This window comes from Osmia lignaria, chromosome 13 (genome assembly GCF_051020975.1).
Source record: "Osmia lignaria lignaria isolate PbOS001 chromosome 13, iyOsmLign1, whole genome shotgun sequence".
Lineage (NCBI taxonomy): Eukaryota > Metazoa > Arthropoda > Insecta > Hymenoptera > Megachilidae > Osmia > Osmia lignaria.
Window position 1 is genome coordinate 8438312 of NC_135044.1, and position 18338 is coordinate 8456649.

Sequence of the window (18338 nt, forward strand, 5' to 3'; positions counted from 1 at the left end):
AATAAGAGCGGACACAGGGATACACAGTGTAGGATTTCTGGCGTTGCACGTTGCACTCCCCCTGTGGCCCGGGGGGTTTAGAATACGGCCACGGTAACCCCTGCCTGTCGTAAGAGGCGACTAAAAGGGGGATGTAAAGGAACGAGTAAGATGAGTAGAGTTAAAAGTACAGAAATAGTGTGAGATTAAAAAGTACGGACAAGTATGAGTGAAATTAAAAGAACAGAAATATGTAACATGAATAATGTAAATTGAAAATGGCGCGATAATGTGCTTGGTCGATAACTTTTCATTGGGCAAAAAGGGACAGATGTAAAGTCCCTAGAGGACGCCACCCTCAATAAGGCATATATTTATTTCAGTATATTCAGGACTCATGTTTAACGACTCTAGGAAAATTCACCGCCACCTCAATTCATCGCGTCCGCAATTCACCGCCAGCAATTAATCGCTGGCAGTTTACCGCCGCGTTATTTTATTATATAAGCAATTTATAGCCTAAAAATGATCGCTAGCATATCTATAGGGTGTTCTATTTAAAATGTCGGAGATATAACGATTGTCGTAATGTTGCCGCCCGCCGGAAGGCGGCCGTAGATTTATCTAGCCTAACCCAACCTAACTAGAAATCTTAAATATAAATCAAATTTGTTTAATTAAAGAAGTTAAACAAAATTTCTTGAAAATGAATTTTATAAAGGACACACTATACATACGGAAACCCGATTTCTAAATTTCGTGTAGATCAGTGACCAGGGACATTTGGAACTATAGCCATTCATAGAACTTCAAAAATATGCTTAAATAAAAAATAACTTTTTATGACCTAACTTTTTTAAAAAATAACTTTTTTGACCAAACACATCTCGGCGGCGGTGAATTGCGGGCGATGAATTTTCCGGATCCCGGTTGCGGCACCGACGAGGTCGATAAAGAAGAAATTGTTGATGCCGTCTCAATTAGGTATTTTCACTCATCATTTATTTTTAACGAACAAAATTCAAATAACTTTCCTGAGCATTCATCAACTAAGAAGACTTGATAACATTTATAAATTTAATTTCCAATAAATAATTTAAATTAACCTTCCGGAAACCTAGTCGGTAAGTTGTCGAGTAGTTTCCGCCGTTTTCGTATAGGTGGCGATAGTAGTTAAATCGGCGTAGGTAAATAGGTCGGTAATTGTCGAATAGTTTCCGCTCTTTTTGTATAGATGGCGCGGCGGTCGAATTTCTGAACATTTAAACATATGACTAAACTTTAGATCTTTTTATTACAATAAAAAGTGTAACATAATAAATAAAAAAATAATGATGATGATAATGGTTAAAAAGATAATAATAATGTGCGACTGGGTTTATTCACAACCGGTACCATAAGGTGAATCGGTGATAATTTTACATTTATTAAACGCTATAATCTATCACAATAAATTTTCTTCCTTCTCTGCGCGAGACTCGTATAGAAATATATTTGAACAAACAAGTGCTAACTTTTACTGAAACGTAAATCGTATTTGGAAGATGGCGAGAAATCGCCACGGATTTCGCATGTCTATACATAATAGATATACTTGTAATTATTGTATAGTACATGTACATGTGTACATAGATATATACAAGCTAGAAGTGCAGTGGAAAACACGAATGAAATCTTCTCATGTCCTTTTGCTGGATATGTTATAAAGGCGTAAAGCTACAAACTACGGTATTGTATTTGGTCCAATCTTGTTTGTTAGCCCGATCCTGTTTCGAAAATATTTAAAGCTGATCGTGTACGCTAAGCGATTAGTTTGATCTCTATTACTCTATATATTAGAACCGTGTTTGATCTCTTTTTAAAGTTCGAAGACTGCGAAACGTTCCAAGCTCGACTCCCGAATTAAAAAGACAAACACAGGTATGGTTTTGTATGTGTATGTATAAATTGAAATTCACAGTGCGTGTAGTACGGAAGTATCTCTCTGGCGATTCGTAGGAATTCATTTGTATTAAATTACTTTTCGCACTCCCTAATACGTCTAGCTAAAAATTAATGGTTTTTTAATTCATTTGTACTTACTGTCCTAATAATGTAACATTAATTATCGCGTCGATAAAGTACATATTTTATTGCACTATCCGATTACTGCAGTCCAACTAAAAGCGATACGTCGTCGCTTTCACTCTCTAAACCGATTTTCTGCCAATTGTATCAGCGGTAGAAAAATATAGGGAACGATGCAAGTGACGTGATCAAAATTTGGCTATACGCACGATATACGTTGTATACACCGCGTTATACGTCATACACGAACCTCGTCTAAACCCAAAAAATGTTTACGCGTACGATGTATAGCACGAATATGTATAAAAATAGTCGCGCGCCAAACAATTTTGACACGTCGTCAATCTTCTTTAAGAAACCGCAAAATCGACGGAGATTACCTAAAAAGTCTGCGTAAACGTTTAAAACCATTTTGTTCACTTATTTTTTGTACGCGGCTCGCTAACGATCAGCGACATCGCTTAATGGAAATAAACAACGGTGTCTCCCTGCGTGTCTGAACGGCTACGTTAAAAAATTCACTCTTCCTTTATCTTCGTTCGATACGCGCCGTGTAAGTACTACTGCTCCAACAACGATATTTGTTCGTGCGCTTCACCGTCGGAAATACTGAACGTTTCCATTCTCTTTCCGGACTGGATTATCCTCTTTTGTCATAGCTTCGTGTGCTTCACGCTGTCGGTCCAGTAATTTTGTATTGTCATCGCTTCTAACGAATTTAGGAACGAGTCGTTATCCAAGCTGTACATCTCCTCCGAATTATCCTGCAAACGAAGCAAAGAAAGAGTATAAAATTTCCTTCATCGATGCTCGATCCAGCTTAAGGGGTTATACCAGTGTAACACTTTTGAAAAATCGACTTTATTTTTTGCATTTTTTGAAAGTCTATACTCTCTAGAATATCATATTAAAATTTTAAGGTCGAATCTCAAATCTGGCATGTCAGAAACGCGCTTACCATCGATGGATCGCGTTTTTCACAAATTTGCTGCAGCTCTAACTCAAATACAAATTATTGCATCGACTCGAAACTTTTTTCAGCGCGTTCAGTACATGTTTTGTCATACCATGAACTAGGATTCTTTTGATTGGATGAAAAATGTCAATTTGGCATTAAAGAAACTACTATTTTTTTAGGTTAAATTTCAAACTTTTCTTCAAAACTTCGCCATCTTGTCAAATTTTGATATTTTTCAAAAATCCTAGTTCATGGTACGGAGAATACCTTCTAGTTTAACAGCGTTTTTGTTATTTTTCATTTTAAGCACTCAGGCGGTTTTTGATTGGATGAAAAATGTCAATTTGGCATTAAAGAAACTACTATTTTTTTAGGTTAAATTCCAAACTTTTCTTCAAAACTTCGCCATTTTGTCAGATTTTGATATTTTTCAAAAATCCTAGTTCATGGTACGGAGAATACCTTCCAGTTTAACAGCGTTTTTGTTATTTTTCATTTTAAGCACTCAGGTGGCGGCAATTACTGCAGCTGCCCTGGGAGATAGCGCATAAGTCGCTTGTTTTTTATTATTTTTGTACCAAAAAATTATTACAGATATATGATTTGTAACTAAATACATCCCTGAAGTTTAAAAACATTGGATATAACATTTCTTTAAAAAAAAAATTCCTGAAAGTCACTTAATTTTAGAGCGGTCACACTGGTATAGCTCCTTAAGTTCCAAGGAAACGGTGTGTAAAATAGACGAAACGACATTTTGCAGGAGGTCACTGTACCGTTGTATACTTACACGAATAGTGGAATCATCGATATAACCGGAACTATCTGGATTACTGCATTTATCGCTGTTCAGCGTCTGCGGTGGGTTCAGGTACCTGCGCCTGTAACGCGTATCTTTCCTTAGAACGGACACCACTTTTTCATTACCGCGTTAATCGATTACCTGTACATAATGAATCCGAGGCTGCCCATCGTGCTTAGTAGAACCACGGTCGCTAAACAGCTGCCGGTAATAGCGGCAATGTCCACCGTCGATCCCGATGCACCACCTTCTTGCTTCGCGTCTTCGCTACTGCTTTCATTGTAATCGGTAAGCTGCTCTTCCTGTACCTGATCCCTTTGAAAATCCTTCGGGAACGCGCTCCTCGCTCTACTCAGTCGCGTGGATTCGCTTACTCCTACTGTAACGTCACGTAAAGTCTTACTATCGGCCGATAGAAAATCTGCACCTCTGTGAACTTGGCCCCCCATTATCAAAAATTTGAAACATTGATAAGATTTCTGAATGCCCCCCTAAGAGTTCTAGAATTCTCTATCAGCTTTAAAAATAGTTCCGTCGATTAAAGTACCGAAAATAGCATCTGAAGGTATGGGGGGGCCAACTTCTCATTTTCGCAACTTTGAAGAGCTATAACTTTTTTGCTAGCAACTTTAGCACTTTGGTTGTTAAGGATAATTGATAGAACTCTTTGGGGGGCTACCAGAACTTTCAAACTTTTTCTGGTTAATTTTAGGGGTGAACATTTTTCTTAGTAACAGGCAGTTCTATTGACAGTCCTGGCAGCCCCCCAAAGAGTTCTATTGATAATTATTAACAACTAAAATGCTAAAGTTGATAGCAAAACAGTTATAGCTCTTCAAAGTTGGGAAAATGAGAAGTTGGCCCCTCTATACCTTCAGATGCTATTTTCAGTATGTTTTTAAAACTGATAGAGAACTCTAGAATTTTTCAAAGTTTTGATTTTGAGCTGCCAACTTCACGGAGGTAAAGTCTGCAGTCCGCTCTTACATACCCTCGAGAATCGATGCAGCTGTGGCAAAGAGTTGAGGCTCGACCAGCTCCTCGTCGATCTCAACGTCGTCCGACCGATTGAACGTCCTGATGTCGGAACTTCCGACGGACGCGGAAAGTGACGAGGAAGAGGAGGATAGAAACGACGACGATTTCGTTTTGTTCAGTACCAGCCTGATTCTAGACACTTCTTCCTGAAGTGGTAGCACCGTGAGATCCTCCACCTGGTCGTTACTGCCGTTCCGATTCCCATTTTCCTCCACTTTCTCTTCCTGCTCGTACTTCGATCTAACTCCAGCCTTGTTCGACGTTAGGATCCATGTGATCTTGCTGTCCTTTTTCGTAGAAGGACCACGAGCTATGTCCGTGCTCTCCGTCGCTCGTTCGGCTGTTAAAACTTTAACCCTGTCCAGGTTCACCGCGTTGCTGCCGTTCCCGTGATACTCTTCGCCTACCAGATCTGTGCTCGTTTCGACGACGCTCGGCCCGACCTCCATGTTACTCGAAATCGTGCTGGATTGTCTGTCGAAGATGACGGCCGCGTTGGTGGGAGGATGAAGACCGATAGCTTTGGCAACGCGCAAGTTTTGTCTAGCTTCCGGACTATCCGTCTCGATCGAGGTGATTTCGGGCGTCGATTCGGTGCTCAGGCGATCCTGCACCTGGCTACGCGGCTCCGACGTGCTCGACGGCACCGGGTTTCCTAATATCACTGAAAGAAAATCAAAGTTACCGATCAAAAGTCCGTTTCGCCCGGTAGATCTACGAGTAGATCCCAGCTATTCGCGCAAACTTACAGACATTATGTCGCGGAAGAGGAAAGGGATAAGATACGTAGGCGAGGACTCTCAAGATAGTAGGATCCTAATTCCTCTGGTGACAAGTGTAAAACAGGGAAACAGATTTACCACACATGTTCGTTTTCACCGTGACAGTGGGACGAGTTAAAAAGTCGAAAATTAGCCGCAATTCGTGCTCGAGAGGATGAGTATCCTCGCGTTTTGCTGACACCGCAGTCAGCTGACAAGCATCAGATGTTGGCAACCAGAGCCACTCAACGCTTCAGTCGATACTTATAAACGAGCTTTTACGCATCGATCGATGACGATATTCCGAAACTTTCTATATCCCCGGTGAAATAAAATGAAATTTCAAAGAAAAAGAGAGAATCGTCGAAAACCTTGATCTTCGTCGAACGATCTTAGTAATTTCATGCGAATTCTATCTGGACCGTAACGACTGTGGCAAACAACGAGCCGAGGAACGAAGGCGTGAAAGGCATGAAAAATCACGGGATGTCCTTGATTCTAGCTTCTATTTAGAACGCACCGAGAAATTGAGCGGTAACCCAGAACCAGTGCATCCACCAATGCAACGTCATCGCGTCATCTGTGTGTACCTGGAACAGAACGTGTACAGAACAATATTAGTCGATCGCTTGCGTAATCGTTATTGTGGAACCGAGAACAGAGCGGAAGTTCGAATGATCCTGGAACAGATCAATGATTCACAGCGTAATACAAGACCCATTGAAAATTTTTTTAAAAATTATGCTTTCACTGAATATGCGGATAATTGAAGCGACTCGTCGAATGGTTCAAGTTTCACTTCGCGATCCTTCTCTGCCTGTCGGGACAATGCTCCATTAGTCCTGTGGATACGCGTTTAATATCGACGTAGACAGAGTGCAGCTCGAACCTTTGTGCTTCGGAAGATTGATTTAGTGGTTCGGCTAACCCAGGCTAAGTGGGGATTTTAATCGACAACGGGAAAACAGGAAAATCTTCTGCAGAGAACAGGTAGAAAAATCTTTTCGAAATTATAGGATCCTGCTATCTGTATAGGGTGTAAAAAAATTAATAGGGGTGAATCTACACCAGGCCTGTCCAAGTAGGGGAATCCACTCCTGGAACACATATTTTGGGTCTCCTTCCAACGCTGCTCCTTCAAGTAAGATGGGACGGTTCCGACTACCGTCTCTCCGTCTTTCCTAGCGGCGGTATTGTCTCCTCGGTACCATCTTACTTGAAGGAGCAGCGTTGGAAGGGGACCCAAAACATGTATTCCAGGAGTAAATTCCCCTATTTGGATCTACACCATAGGATCGGTGGATATTTGTAAAAAAAACTTGCCGCAGATTAATGTTACATTTTTTTTGCATTGTATTCTACGCATTGAGAAGAAAAATAGTCTGAGAGAAACCATACGTCGGAAATTGTTTGGTCAGGAAAAATTATTGAAAAATTCTTCTCGAATTCTTCTCAATACACAGAATACACGTTGATGTAGAAAAAAATTGACATTAATTTTCAATGTTATAAACAATTTTGCGGCAAGTTTTCTTTTACAAATGTCCATTGATTCTAGGGTGTAGATTCACCCTCTGAAGTCATAATCATTAATTCTTTTACACCCTGTACACTTTAGAAAGTGCACTAGTGAGTTGACTGGACAAGCACCGCTACCTGGCCATCCAGAAAATCATATATTTAGGTGAGTAATCGCCGATTGCTCAACTGAGATTTCTGCGTGACTCATCGCGGCAAGAACGGAGCAGAGAATTTTAAGAAGGTTGACCAGGTAGTTTACAAGTAAAAAAATGAAGAAAGTAACCGTGTTCGAAATTTCGCACGCTTAGGACTCTTTTCGATGCGAGAAACAAGGAAAGGTGGACAAAAATGAGAGACTATAGTACAGTTATTCACGGACCGGTCATGCTCTCCCGACTGTAACCAGTCGTAGCTTGGATGCACCGGGACGTCAGGGTGAGCGAACAATGTCGCAATTTTCCCGCCACTGGTACACAGCATTAAAGATAAAGATACCGGAACAAACGTCGCATTACCGCTCCCTTTCCGCCTGCTAACCGTCTGAATCATTCTTCTCGAAACACCAGTTTTGACGTCACAGCCTCTCAGAGAATGAGAAACGGTTCGGATAGACGTTACAGCTAGGAGGACGAAACCAGTCGCGCGACAACAGCTAATGCAAATTTTTCGTGGTAAAAGAAACCGAAAAGCCTTTTTCCATTTTGCAATCTGAGGCACCTGAGGTTTTCGAAGGCTGATCGCTCGAGAACCGGGGTGGCCTATTTCAGTCTTAGACGATCCGAGTATAAAAGTGAAACGGAGCAGCACCGAAAGCGAAACAGCCCAATTTTTGACTCGCTTACGCGTCTCAAAAACGAGGCCCTATTTCACGAAAGTCTGAAGTTTCTGAACACCCGACATAATCGTATAAATCACTCTGTCGTACACAATTCCCGAGATTTAAGGTCGTGCTCTTACCAGACGATTGAATTAATTAAGCGTCAGCGTTTGAGTTCCTGATCCGAGGCACAGCATTAACTGACGAGTCACACCGAGCCACGTATCGGTGAATCACGGAAAGATAATCGAGGCCCAATGAGAATCGGGCTTACCTTATCGATATTAAGAACGCAGATAAAGAGAAGGTAAGAATACTTCCGCGAGAAACAATGGGCCACATGGTTTTCAGACCAAAAAACTCACTCGCCGATCGCCTTCTACGCGCTCTCATTAATGTTCCGACCAACGACTGGCCATTGAAACGCTGACCTCTTTAACTTCATACCTATTTTGACATTTAACGAGAGAAGTGCTCGCGTTTCCTAAACGGTGAACAAGCTCGAGATGGTTCGCAAATAAAAGATATTGCGTAAACGCTTCTCTGGAACCTGTTCCTTCCAGCTGTACTTGATTTACTTTCCATATTTATTCATCGGGAAGGTTAACCTTCGACTGGGTTTTACGAGAAACGAGCTGAAATTCAACCTTCGGCCCAGACTCGAGGGTCGCCGCAGTGTCCTATATAACATGCACGTTTCAAAATGTCCATCTTTCAAACAATCCTCAGCCAAATGCATTCAATTTCCTTCCTGTTTCACAGCAGAGGACGTTGAAAACTTGCATCAATTTAGAATTGATGTTATTCGTGTCTAACAAGGGGAACTACCCAAATGTTACACTCATTTATTAATGAAACTTTGCCAGCTTGTAGAGCTCGTCGAGCTGAACACGCCTATACCCCGTTTTGTGGGCAGACGACTAATTGTTTAAAAGATATTAATAATTAAAATTAGTTACTACTTACATTGAGAAGTATGATAGACTCACACATACAACTCGCAATCTAGAGATCCACGGTTCAAATCCTTGATTCCCAACATTTATTTTTTATTTAATGATAATTTGTCTCTTTTTGAATAACTATTACATAAAAATTATCATAAAAAAAAAAAAAAAAAAAAAAAAAAAAAATGAGGATCAAGGATTTGAACCGAGGACCTACAAATTGCAAGTCACAATCTGCTCCGTGGTTAAACACATGACTCGTAATTTAAAGGTCCTCGGTTCAAATCCCGGGTCACTGTTTTTTTTTTTTTTTTTTTTTTTTTTGTATAATGATAATTTTTATGTAATAGTTATTCAAAAAGAGACAAATTATCATTAAAAAAAAAAAAATGTTGGGAACCAAGGATTTGAACCGTGGATCTCTAGATTCCGAGTTCTATGTGTGAGTTTGTCATACTTCTCAATGTAAGTAGTAACTAACTTTAATTATTAATATCTTTTAAACAATTAGTCCTCTGCCCACAAAACGGGGTATAGGCGTGTTCAGCTCGACGAAGCTGGCAAAGTTTCATTAATAAGTGAGTGTAACACTTGGGTAGTTCTTGTAAGAACAAACAATCTAGTATGCTCCGAGCAAAGGTTAATTTTAGCGATTGACACCGCTCCGTCTCTAATTGCTCGTTAATCACGTTTCTCAATCGAGCTTGGTTAACCCTCCCTAGTTTCGCTTTACGAAAAGTAACGTCGTGCCCGCGGTCTGACAAGAGAACGAAGAAACCTCGTTTGCTCGTTCTTTTGTTATCGATTCTTATCATAGGATGACATTAAACGTTTGTACAAAACCGCTTCTGACGCTTCATTGTTTGCGAGAGCTTGTTTGTTTTAAGCGCATACACGGTTTCCATCTACGATGGAAAACAGAAAACACGAGGACATTTGTTTAAACGATTTTAAACGAATGCTTACAAACAGTTTTGGTATACATTTGTTTTGGCATATAAATGATTTGAATCGAATAGGAAGCAAATACGTAACGGAATCTTGTAATAATGAACCACTACAGCGTTGCGATTGTGAATTTCCTTAGAAGCTCCTGTCGTGTCAAGGAACTTGTTAGTAGGCATTGTTGCGGCGGTAGACAACAGCCGTCTGAATCTTCCGCGTTTTCGCTTCCAACTTCCGCTCGCAACAAGTGATCGTTAACGCGTTCGCAGCCATGTGGGTCAGAATAGCACTCGCGTTGCGAGTCCATGAACCACATATAGCACGCTGACACACTTTGAGCTTGAGAATCGATTAATCCGTGTACGAGACTAACAGAACTTTTCAATTTTCCCTCTAGTATTTTTATACTGACCAGATGGGTACAAGACGCGAATGCACCGTAAAATCCTGTTTGGTTAAACGCTAATATTGACGCCGTTTTAAGATTTAACAGAGCACCTTGAAAGCTGTACCTTCAATCGTACCTGAAAAACGAAGCAGCAGCTTGCAAAGTAATGAAAAGCTTTTCGATTCCATTCGTCAGCGAACATTTGGATTTTTATTGAATCGGGGACTGATACACTCCGATTTTGATGAAACTTTGCATAAATATTTATGAAGATAACTAATTCGTTGGTGCCCGTTTTCACATTGAGGGAGATATCAACCCTTTTATCCGAACCGCCCTTTCTATATACGTGCTTATAAAAAATAGTTGAAATAAAAGTTATACCGTTTCTTGAGGTCTATAAAGCTGCGTGTAAGTTTTTTTTTTAAATCATCCTTTTTGCAAAATTGAATTCCCCCTGCCCCTCCGTTTTGAAAAACTACACGCAGTTTTATAGACCTCAAGAAACGGTATAACTTTTATTTCAACTATTTTTTGATATCTTTTGTTGTTTACGATTTATAAGCACGTATATAGAAAGGGCGGTTCGGATAAAAGGGTTGATATCTCCCTCATAGTGAAAAACGGGCACCAACGAATTACAGTTATCTTCATAAATATTTATGCAAAGTTTTATCAAAATCGGAGTGTATCAGTACCCGATGTTCCCTTGTGAGTTCGAGTTATTTCAGCGTGAAATAAGAAAAAAGAAACATCCTCTCGAGTAACAAACGATATATAATCATACTTCAGCTAAGGAAAATCCGTGAGAATCTCGGTCAAAGAAGCAAGAAAACTGGGTAAATCAAGTGTTCGCCGCACGACGACGAAATTTTAACGAGTTTATACCACCCATTGTTCAACCTTCGTGACACCAAAGACTTTTCTCAGACTCCGTTGTGTTGGTCGTCGGACACAATTGGAGCAACGTTCAAACGTTTCTTTTCACTTTCACGCTATACTTTTCATTCGTTTCTCCTCGCAGCCTACTGAAAATTGTTTTGGTTCACTAACTGACTCTTTTTCTCTTAGATTCGACCAACGCGTACAAACACACGCCATATGCTTTCACTAAGGAAACGATGAAATTTGTTTCTTCTTCTACCACCGCCGCGTGGAAGCTTCTTTCGAGAGACTCTATCGCTATCAATAGATATCTCAACGGGCAAACAGTTTACATAAAATGATACATGATTTTCTAAATTGATCAGATTATAGAAATAAAACGTTCGAGAACCGTACAACTCTCTAAACGAGAACGAATCCGAGCGATCGTGCATCGGATTTGGCTGGTTGAAAGTCTTCGTTGACGCTGTGCGGACAGTTCGCAGCCTGCAGCTACTCGAATTAGAGCGACAAACGTGTAGCCGAATTAATCCAATTTCCTGGAGTCTGTAACGAGATTTGCGCATCCTAGAGGGACACGATAATACGTAAACTCGTTCGTTGAAAATCGCTCTAGAGGGGATTAATCCTCGAACAAAGACAATGATAATCTTTTCGCGATGTGAAAAATCCTGTATCCTTTCGTAATCTGACGCTTAGCTTTCGAGACGCAAACGATAGAAAATTATCTATTCGCTTCCGGGGTGCTCTGTTTAAACCTTAGGTGAGAATCAGACGGTCACATGGTCGCAAATTGCTTCATTGGCGCAACAAAACGCACACTCGGTAAGCACGGTCAATTAGTAAGAGGGCATTCACACCGGTTTCTTAGCGTTCGAAGCCTTAGATTTCTCGGTTTTACTTCTCACGGTGTAGATATCTTTTTCTCGACACCCTGTAGACGAACGTGTCGTCGTTAGAATGGTCACGCAATTAAAAACAAATTAAACTTTACTCCTCGTGAGTTTTGAAACTGCGACGCGAGCAGTGCCGTAATAATTGGTTGCCGCAACAACGAATTGTCTGGCCGTTACTAACGAGACCCCACTGTGTTAAGTGTTTTCCTTGTTCATCTGTTGTATTCAGATCTCGCTGGCACGTTTTGTTTCGCGTTGCATTGTCGCGCATCGTTTTTACATCACCGTCCTTCGATCACCAACTTAACTCTTTCGTTTTTATACGCATCGTAGCATCAATCGCGTTTCGTTACCGTGTCTATTAATAATTACTGACAGTGGAAACAGAGGCAAAAATTACGACGAGTAAAATAATTTAATCGCTTTGCGACACATGTGTTTTTCCAGCCGTGGCTGGATAATAAGTTGTAACGTCAACATATATATATGTTTCTGAAAGCGAAAGCTTCTAATGTAACTGGTAGTCACGCTTGCGTTCATGCAAAACCGGTGAGAAAACAAGGACTCGCTTTCCTCGCTGATTATTAAAACTTCGCCATGCTCGATCAATCCTGACGTTTACTATTTAACTGCGCGATTTAATCCGTGCTTCCTTGTACCTTCTCTTTGGGGAAATTTCCGAAAGGCCCCATCACCCCAGGACAACCAAACTTCGGATTTATAGTAATTGAGGGACGAGAAATCGAATGAGACCATTTTCAGAACTGGCAAATAAACCGTTCTCGAGATATTCCAAAGGTATTCTAAAAGTGGGACAGGGTATTCTAAAAGTGCGGAAACGCCTATTATCTTGATAAGAACGCATTTTCATGGAAAATGACTAACCTAACCTAGGTTGGGGTTAGGGTTAGGTTAGTCATTTTGCGTGGAAATGCGTTCTTATCAAGATAATATGAGGTTTCCGCACTTTTCGAATACCCTGTCCCCTAACCCTAACCCTAACCTAGGTTAGGTTAGTCATTTTCCGTGAAAATGCGTTCTTATCAAGATAATAAGGGGTTTCCGCACTTTTCGAATACCCTGTCCCCTAACCCTAACCCTAACCTAGGTTAGGTTAGTCATTTTCCGTGAAAATGCGTTCTTATCAAGATAATAGGGGGTTTCCGCACTTTTAGAATACCCTGTCCCCTAACCCTAACCCTAACCTAGGTTACGTTAGTAATTTTCCGTGAAAATGCGTTCTTATCAAGATAATAGGGGGTTTCCGCACTTTTAGAATACCCTGTCCCCTAACCCTAACCCTAACCTAGGTAAGCTTAGTCATTTTCCGTGAAAATGCGTTCTTATCAAGATAATAAGGGGTTTCCGCACTTTTCGAATACCCTGTCCCCTAACCCTAACCCTAACCTAGGTTAGGTTAGTCATTTTCCGTGAAAATGCGTTCTTATCAAGATAATAGGGGGTTTCCGCACTTTTCGAATACCCTGTATATCTCGAGAACGGTTTATTTGCCAGTTCTGAAAATGGTCTCATTCGATTTCTCGTCCCTCAATTACTATCAATCCGAAGTTTGATTGTCCTGAGGTGATGAGGCCTTTCGGAGGTATACCCTTCTCTTTTTATAATATTCGACGATCACACGGTTGTATGTACGAGCAGAAAATATTGCAAATTCAAACGTACAGGATTTGCTAATCGAAAATCTGTATCAGCAATAACATTCGCATCGGTCCGCTTCGATCTATTTTTATTTTACAACTACGATCGCGTGTTCCGATCTTTTCGCGCGTCAAAATGATCCACGAAAATTACAAATTTCCGTATACACATTTTCGAACGTTTGGATTTACTCGACCAAAATGCATCCGATGCACCGGCCGAATGCAGTTTCCTCCGAGCGCAATTAATATGCAGTTCGAACCCGTGATTCCCCTACTGAAAAAGAACCGAGTAGCCAGATTTATTTTTATCTTGCAACTAAAATTACTGACAAACAAGTGCATAATCGCGGCGCTGTGCGAGGTAATACATAGTTGCGTAAGTTTAAATCTACATCCACGCAGCCGAAAGGACGATCAAGGTCAGCGCGAGAACGGGTTAATTATTAGTTTCCTGTTTTTCCTCGGTAACACATCTTTGCGTCTATCTCATAGTTGTTCAACCGTTTGCTCTTTAAAATCGATAGAAAATTTTCAAAGGAAAGGTGGCTCGTTGAAAATCTGATAGAACCAGATTCGTGACAAAAGTTCGATTAAAAATTGAAACTGACGATGAGAAGAGGATACCTCGCCCAACGAGAATTGGAAATAATCCAATCAAACTGAAGGAAGAGGTTTTCAACGAAAACAGAGCTTAAAAATAAAATCCATAAAGCGCGAAATTGGAGAACGAAGAAGTAAAATGGGAATTTAGTCGGTTGAAATCAAGATTAGATTCGAGATTGCAAAGAAAAAGGGAAAAAAGTGAGGAGGTAAAATAGCCGCACGGTCACGTGGCACAATGGACGTCAATTACGATGATTAAACAAGTGGCAGGTTGGGACGATAACAGAAAAGCAAAGAAAACGATACGCAATGTGCGTAAAATATACACGCGGAATAAAACCCATAAAACCACAACATTAATTGATTTTCATAAGTAACAAGTTTTATCTTCTGTGGTATTTACAGAGTGTAATTTTGTGTAATTTCGAATGTTTAAAAATATCGTATAATGCCTTCTAAACCTTATTTTTTTATTCAAAGTAATACTTGTAATAAAATATTGATAAGAATTTTAGATAAGTATGGTTTATGACTTTTAAAGTTTATTATTTAATTAAATTTTAAGAAATGTATCACTTTGGATTTAAGTTTGTTTAAAAATGTATTATATATTTATATAATAAACAAATTTTTCAGTGTTTTGCATCGTTCATTAAATATGTTGTTTTTAATATAATGTAGTTATATATAACATTTTTTTACTTCAATTATAAAAAATCATCAAATTTTACAAACATATTTTACTGATCACTAAAAATATATGATTATAGCCCTCTAAATACTTTATTTTCAAATTTTAACCATTCAAATTGATGCAACAAATAAAATATTTAAATATTTATGACAACAAATTTTAGGAACAATACTGCATCTGCCCACACGGAAAGATAGCCGAAAGAAGTTCCCTTTCACTTGCACCCACCTTCTGGATAAGAATCTCGGTTACATCGAGAGGAACAATAGATTCCATGAGAGTTCTAATACACGCTTCAACTATTCCGCTGTATACGTCCTCGAAAATTTTTCTTGGGAATATTCAGAATAAACGATAAAGAAAATATTCACTGAACTTTGTTTGAACGATAAGAAAATTTGGAATCACATCAATTCTAGGAATATCTGAAAAGTTTATTTTTCTTGGAATATTAATAAACCTTACGTAAGATAATTACCAAAACAAAACTGTTCCACGATAAGGCATTAGTCGATTACGTAAATGTCGATAGATAAAAATGTCAGACCCCCTCCAAGCGATAGACGAAGCAGAAGAAAAAAAAAAGAACGCTCGTTACATCGAACGTACCAAAAATATCACGAGACAGAAAAGAAAACAATTATTACACTTGCACAGATCACGATTGGAGTACGGCTGGATACAGATAAACTTTCTTCGGATCTAACGAGTTATGAAAAACAAAATTACACGAAGATAACGATGTTTCTGTTAATGTACACGCTAGTGTTGAATTACAATGAGCACCGTAAATGCGGGCTAAGAAAAGTGAACGTTGTAGGAAACGAATCGTCGAAAGAGAGAGGAGGAACAATCGCAAAAGAGGGGCAAGAATGAGAGAGAGAAATCGCGATTGGTTCTGCTTGTTTAGACCGCGAGCATAGGAAGAGGGAATATAGGAACATCCTGTCGTGGAAATTCACGTCCCTGGACGGAAGTTGGAGGGAGACGACAAACGAGATACGCGGTGACCAACAGACGAGCACACATTATTCCGCATGCATATGATAATTCGAGCAACGCAAGAACCAGAGAAACAAGATCCGTGCGCAATTTGTCCGGCGAGCCGGAGCGTTTACGCGCGAGTAATCTATTATCGACCGATAGGCGATCCAGCTGTCGCGACAATTTTCGTTTAATCGTATCAAACTGCGATTAATTGACTCAATTAGTCATTAGTCCGTAATTATTGGGCGTAAAGGATGCATCAGCGAGGACGATGAATCGTTAACCCTTTGCGGTCCGAACTGCATATTTTCGCTTTTCGATTCCCGGTACATGTATGGATCGAGTAAAAGCGTTTAACGCCCACGTACGTTTCTTTCGTTGAAATTTCGCTAGAAATAGACTCGAGTAAAAAAATGAAAATGTAAAGTGCGTTCAAAAACGGAGAAAGTTTATCGCGTGGTCGAACAAAATTTTTAATCCTTTCACTTCGCATCGATTTTAACCCCTTGCCTTATGATTATTTTTTTACTAAAATATTAATCGTTGAAAATGTTCAATGTCTATAAATTGTGATTACAGTCCGAATTAAAATTTCATATACCCTGTGACACGAGCGAGGCTCGTTTTACACGGCAAGGAGTTAAACTCTGTAATAGTTACAAGTAAATTTTGTAAGATTAAGAGCCGTAGCTGTGTTTATCTTCCGGGTGAACTTTCGAGGCAAAGAATGCAAAGGGAGGACTAAAGAGCATCGGCATCGTGGTCTGTCGTAAATGTGTACTATTCCTGGAGATTCTTCGGTGACTCGTTGCTCGTATTTGCGAAAAACTTTGTTCCTGCTCGCGCTCCCTCTCAACACACATTCTTTATCGAATTTTTTCCCTCGAAAATGTGCTTTTAAACGAAGACACTCGTGCACAAACTTTCACTCACACCTACGAAACAAAGAACTATTGTTAAAAAACGTTCCTTAATCGGCATGTAAACATATTGCAAATAAAACTATAAAAGTATTGAAAAAAAAAAAAAAAAAAAAAAACACGTCGATCCTGCCAGGATTCGAACCTGGAATCTTCTGATCCGTAGTCAGACGCGTTATCCGTTGCGCCACAGGACCAATTCGCTCCTGCTCTTTTTACCTATTACACAAATAGCCCTTAAACTTTGTTACTTCATTAATAAATCTTTTATCGTCCTTTGATGTCTTTTATCTTTAAACAACAAGTAAGCGTTTGTGACCTTTTTAACGGAAATAATACACGTAGGCAAGAGTAACCTTTCTATCGATTCACGTATATACTTGTTATATTTAACAAATCCCATGAATGGCAGTCGCCTCTGACATTTCGATTGAACTATGTTAAGCATCGTTTGGAAATGCATGAAAGATCCTGTCGATGAAGAGACTCACCTATAAACCACGTGAGAATATTGCACGATATTTAACGTGATCGTGAATATCGATTTACCGTGGTCATCGGTACAAATGTTAGAGTTGGAATTAAAAAATATTACACGCACGATATCCATATTATCCAGTATCTACGATCAGGGACTAGGAACGTAAGCGGTGCACGTTCGAACGTGCACGACACAGAACAGAACCAAGACTTTCGAAACAATACACACCTCGTGACACTTCCGCGAAACAATAATAATCAACACTATCAAATGCGATCTCTCTTTCTAACGTTCATTTCTTTTAAATACATATACTAATGTCGATACACACCCAGGTAAGAGATATTCCTCCGTTGTTCGTGTTAATACAGGTAGCAGACATTCGGTGTTAGAGAGAAAAAAGATTCCGGTGGACGGACAACCAAAGGGGCAGTTATATTCAAGCAGTAACGTCAGTGTCACCCCGTAACTGTCCGTCGAAAACAGAAGGGTGTCGATCCCATCGAAGAAATCCGAAATAATCGCGTATCGCTGTTTCCCACGAATAGATCATTATTCTTCACTCACCGTTCGTAGTTAGATATGTCACGTGAATCACATACCCGCGCACGTCCCGTTTAGAAATCTGAGAACACGAGCGAAACACGCCGAGGGCTGTCACGACCTATCGTTATGCTCGCCATTTTGGTTTACACTGGCACTCAGGAATAAGCAGCGAGGTGTCTTACCGTAAAACACGCATGCGCGCGACAGGTGGCTGCCCGGGAGTTGAATACCGTCCGTAATGCATCGTCGATGTTTCAAGAGTATCAAGTTGGTTTTATGCCAGCTGATTTAGTATCATCAGTTACCTGCGATATTAAGACTTGCTATATATTTCAGATATAATTCTAAAAGTAACCGCATAAAAATGTATTCCAATACAGGAGAATATATGTTCAAACTTTGATTTTCACTGTTCAAGATAATTACCTGGCAGTTCTACTTG

General features: G+C 39.8%; 1 protein-coding gene and 1 non-coding gene across 8 annotated transcripts; both read right to left on the reverse strand.

The window, feature by feature from the left end:
* Positions 1 to 1254: 1254 nt before the first annotated feature.
* Positions 1255 to 18065, reverse strand: LOC117602042 (uncharacterized). 7 transcript variants are annotated; one of them, XM_034319517.2, is made up of 6 exons: positions 17918 to 18065; positions 6126 to 6195; positions 4798 to 5508; positions 3948 to 4185; positions 3795 to 3885; positions 1255 to 2810 (listed from the first exon to the last, which is right to left on the reverse strand). In XM_034319517.2, the coding sequence occupies exons 2-6, from the start codon at positions 6175 to 6177 to the stop codon at positions 2700 to 2702; spliced, it is 1203 nt and encodes a 400-aa protein (XP_034175408.2). In that variant the 5' UTR covers positions 6178 to 6195; positions 17918 to 18065; the 3' UTR covers positions 1255 to 2699. The 7 variants fall into 7 exon arrangements, with proteins under 7 accessions (XP_034175408.2, XP_034175413.2, XP_034175407.2 ...); XM_034319522.2 differs by having other exon boundaries at positions 17953 to 18046; XM_034319516.2 differs by lacking the exon at positions 17918 to 18065 and adding an exon at positions 17682 to 17911 and having other exon boundaries at positions 3948 to 4182.
* TRNAR-ACG (transfer RNA arginine (anticodon ACG)) lies at positions 16994 to 17066 on the reverse strand. Its single transcript has one exon. It is a non-coding gene; the product is annotated as a tRNA-Arg (tRNA).
* Positions 18066 to 18338: the final 273 nt, after the last annotated feature.

What these genes read in the sequence shown, in the direction of transcription:
- LOC117602042 (XM_034319515.2), bottom strand. Translation starts at nt 17,732, where the DNA reads ATGTCTGCTACCTGTATTAACACGAACAACGGAGGAATATCTCTTACC. An exon ending in GGTTACCGCTCAATTTCTCG is followed by an intron (nt 5,509 to 6,125) that starts GTGCGTTCTAAA and finishes ATTTTCTTTCAG; the next exon opens with TGATATTAGGAAACCCGGTG. An exon ending in CTCGGATTCATTATGTACAG is followed by an intron (nt 3,886 to 3,947) that starts GTAATCGATTAA and finishes TACGCGTTACAG; the next exon opens with GCGCAGGTACCTGAACCCAC.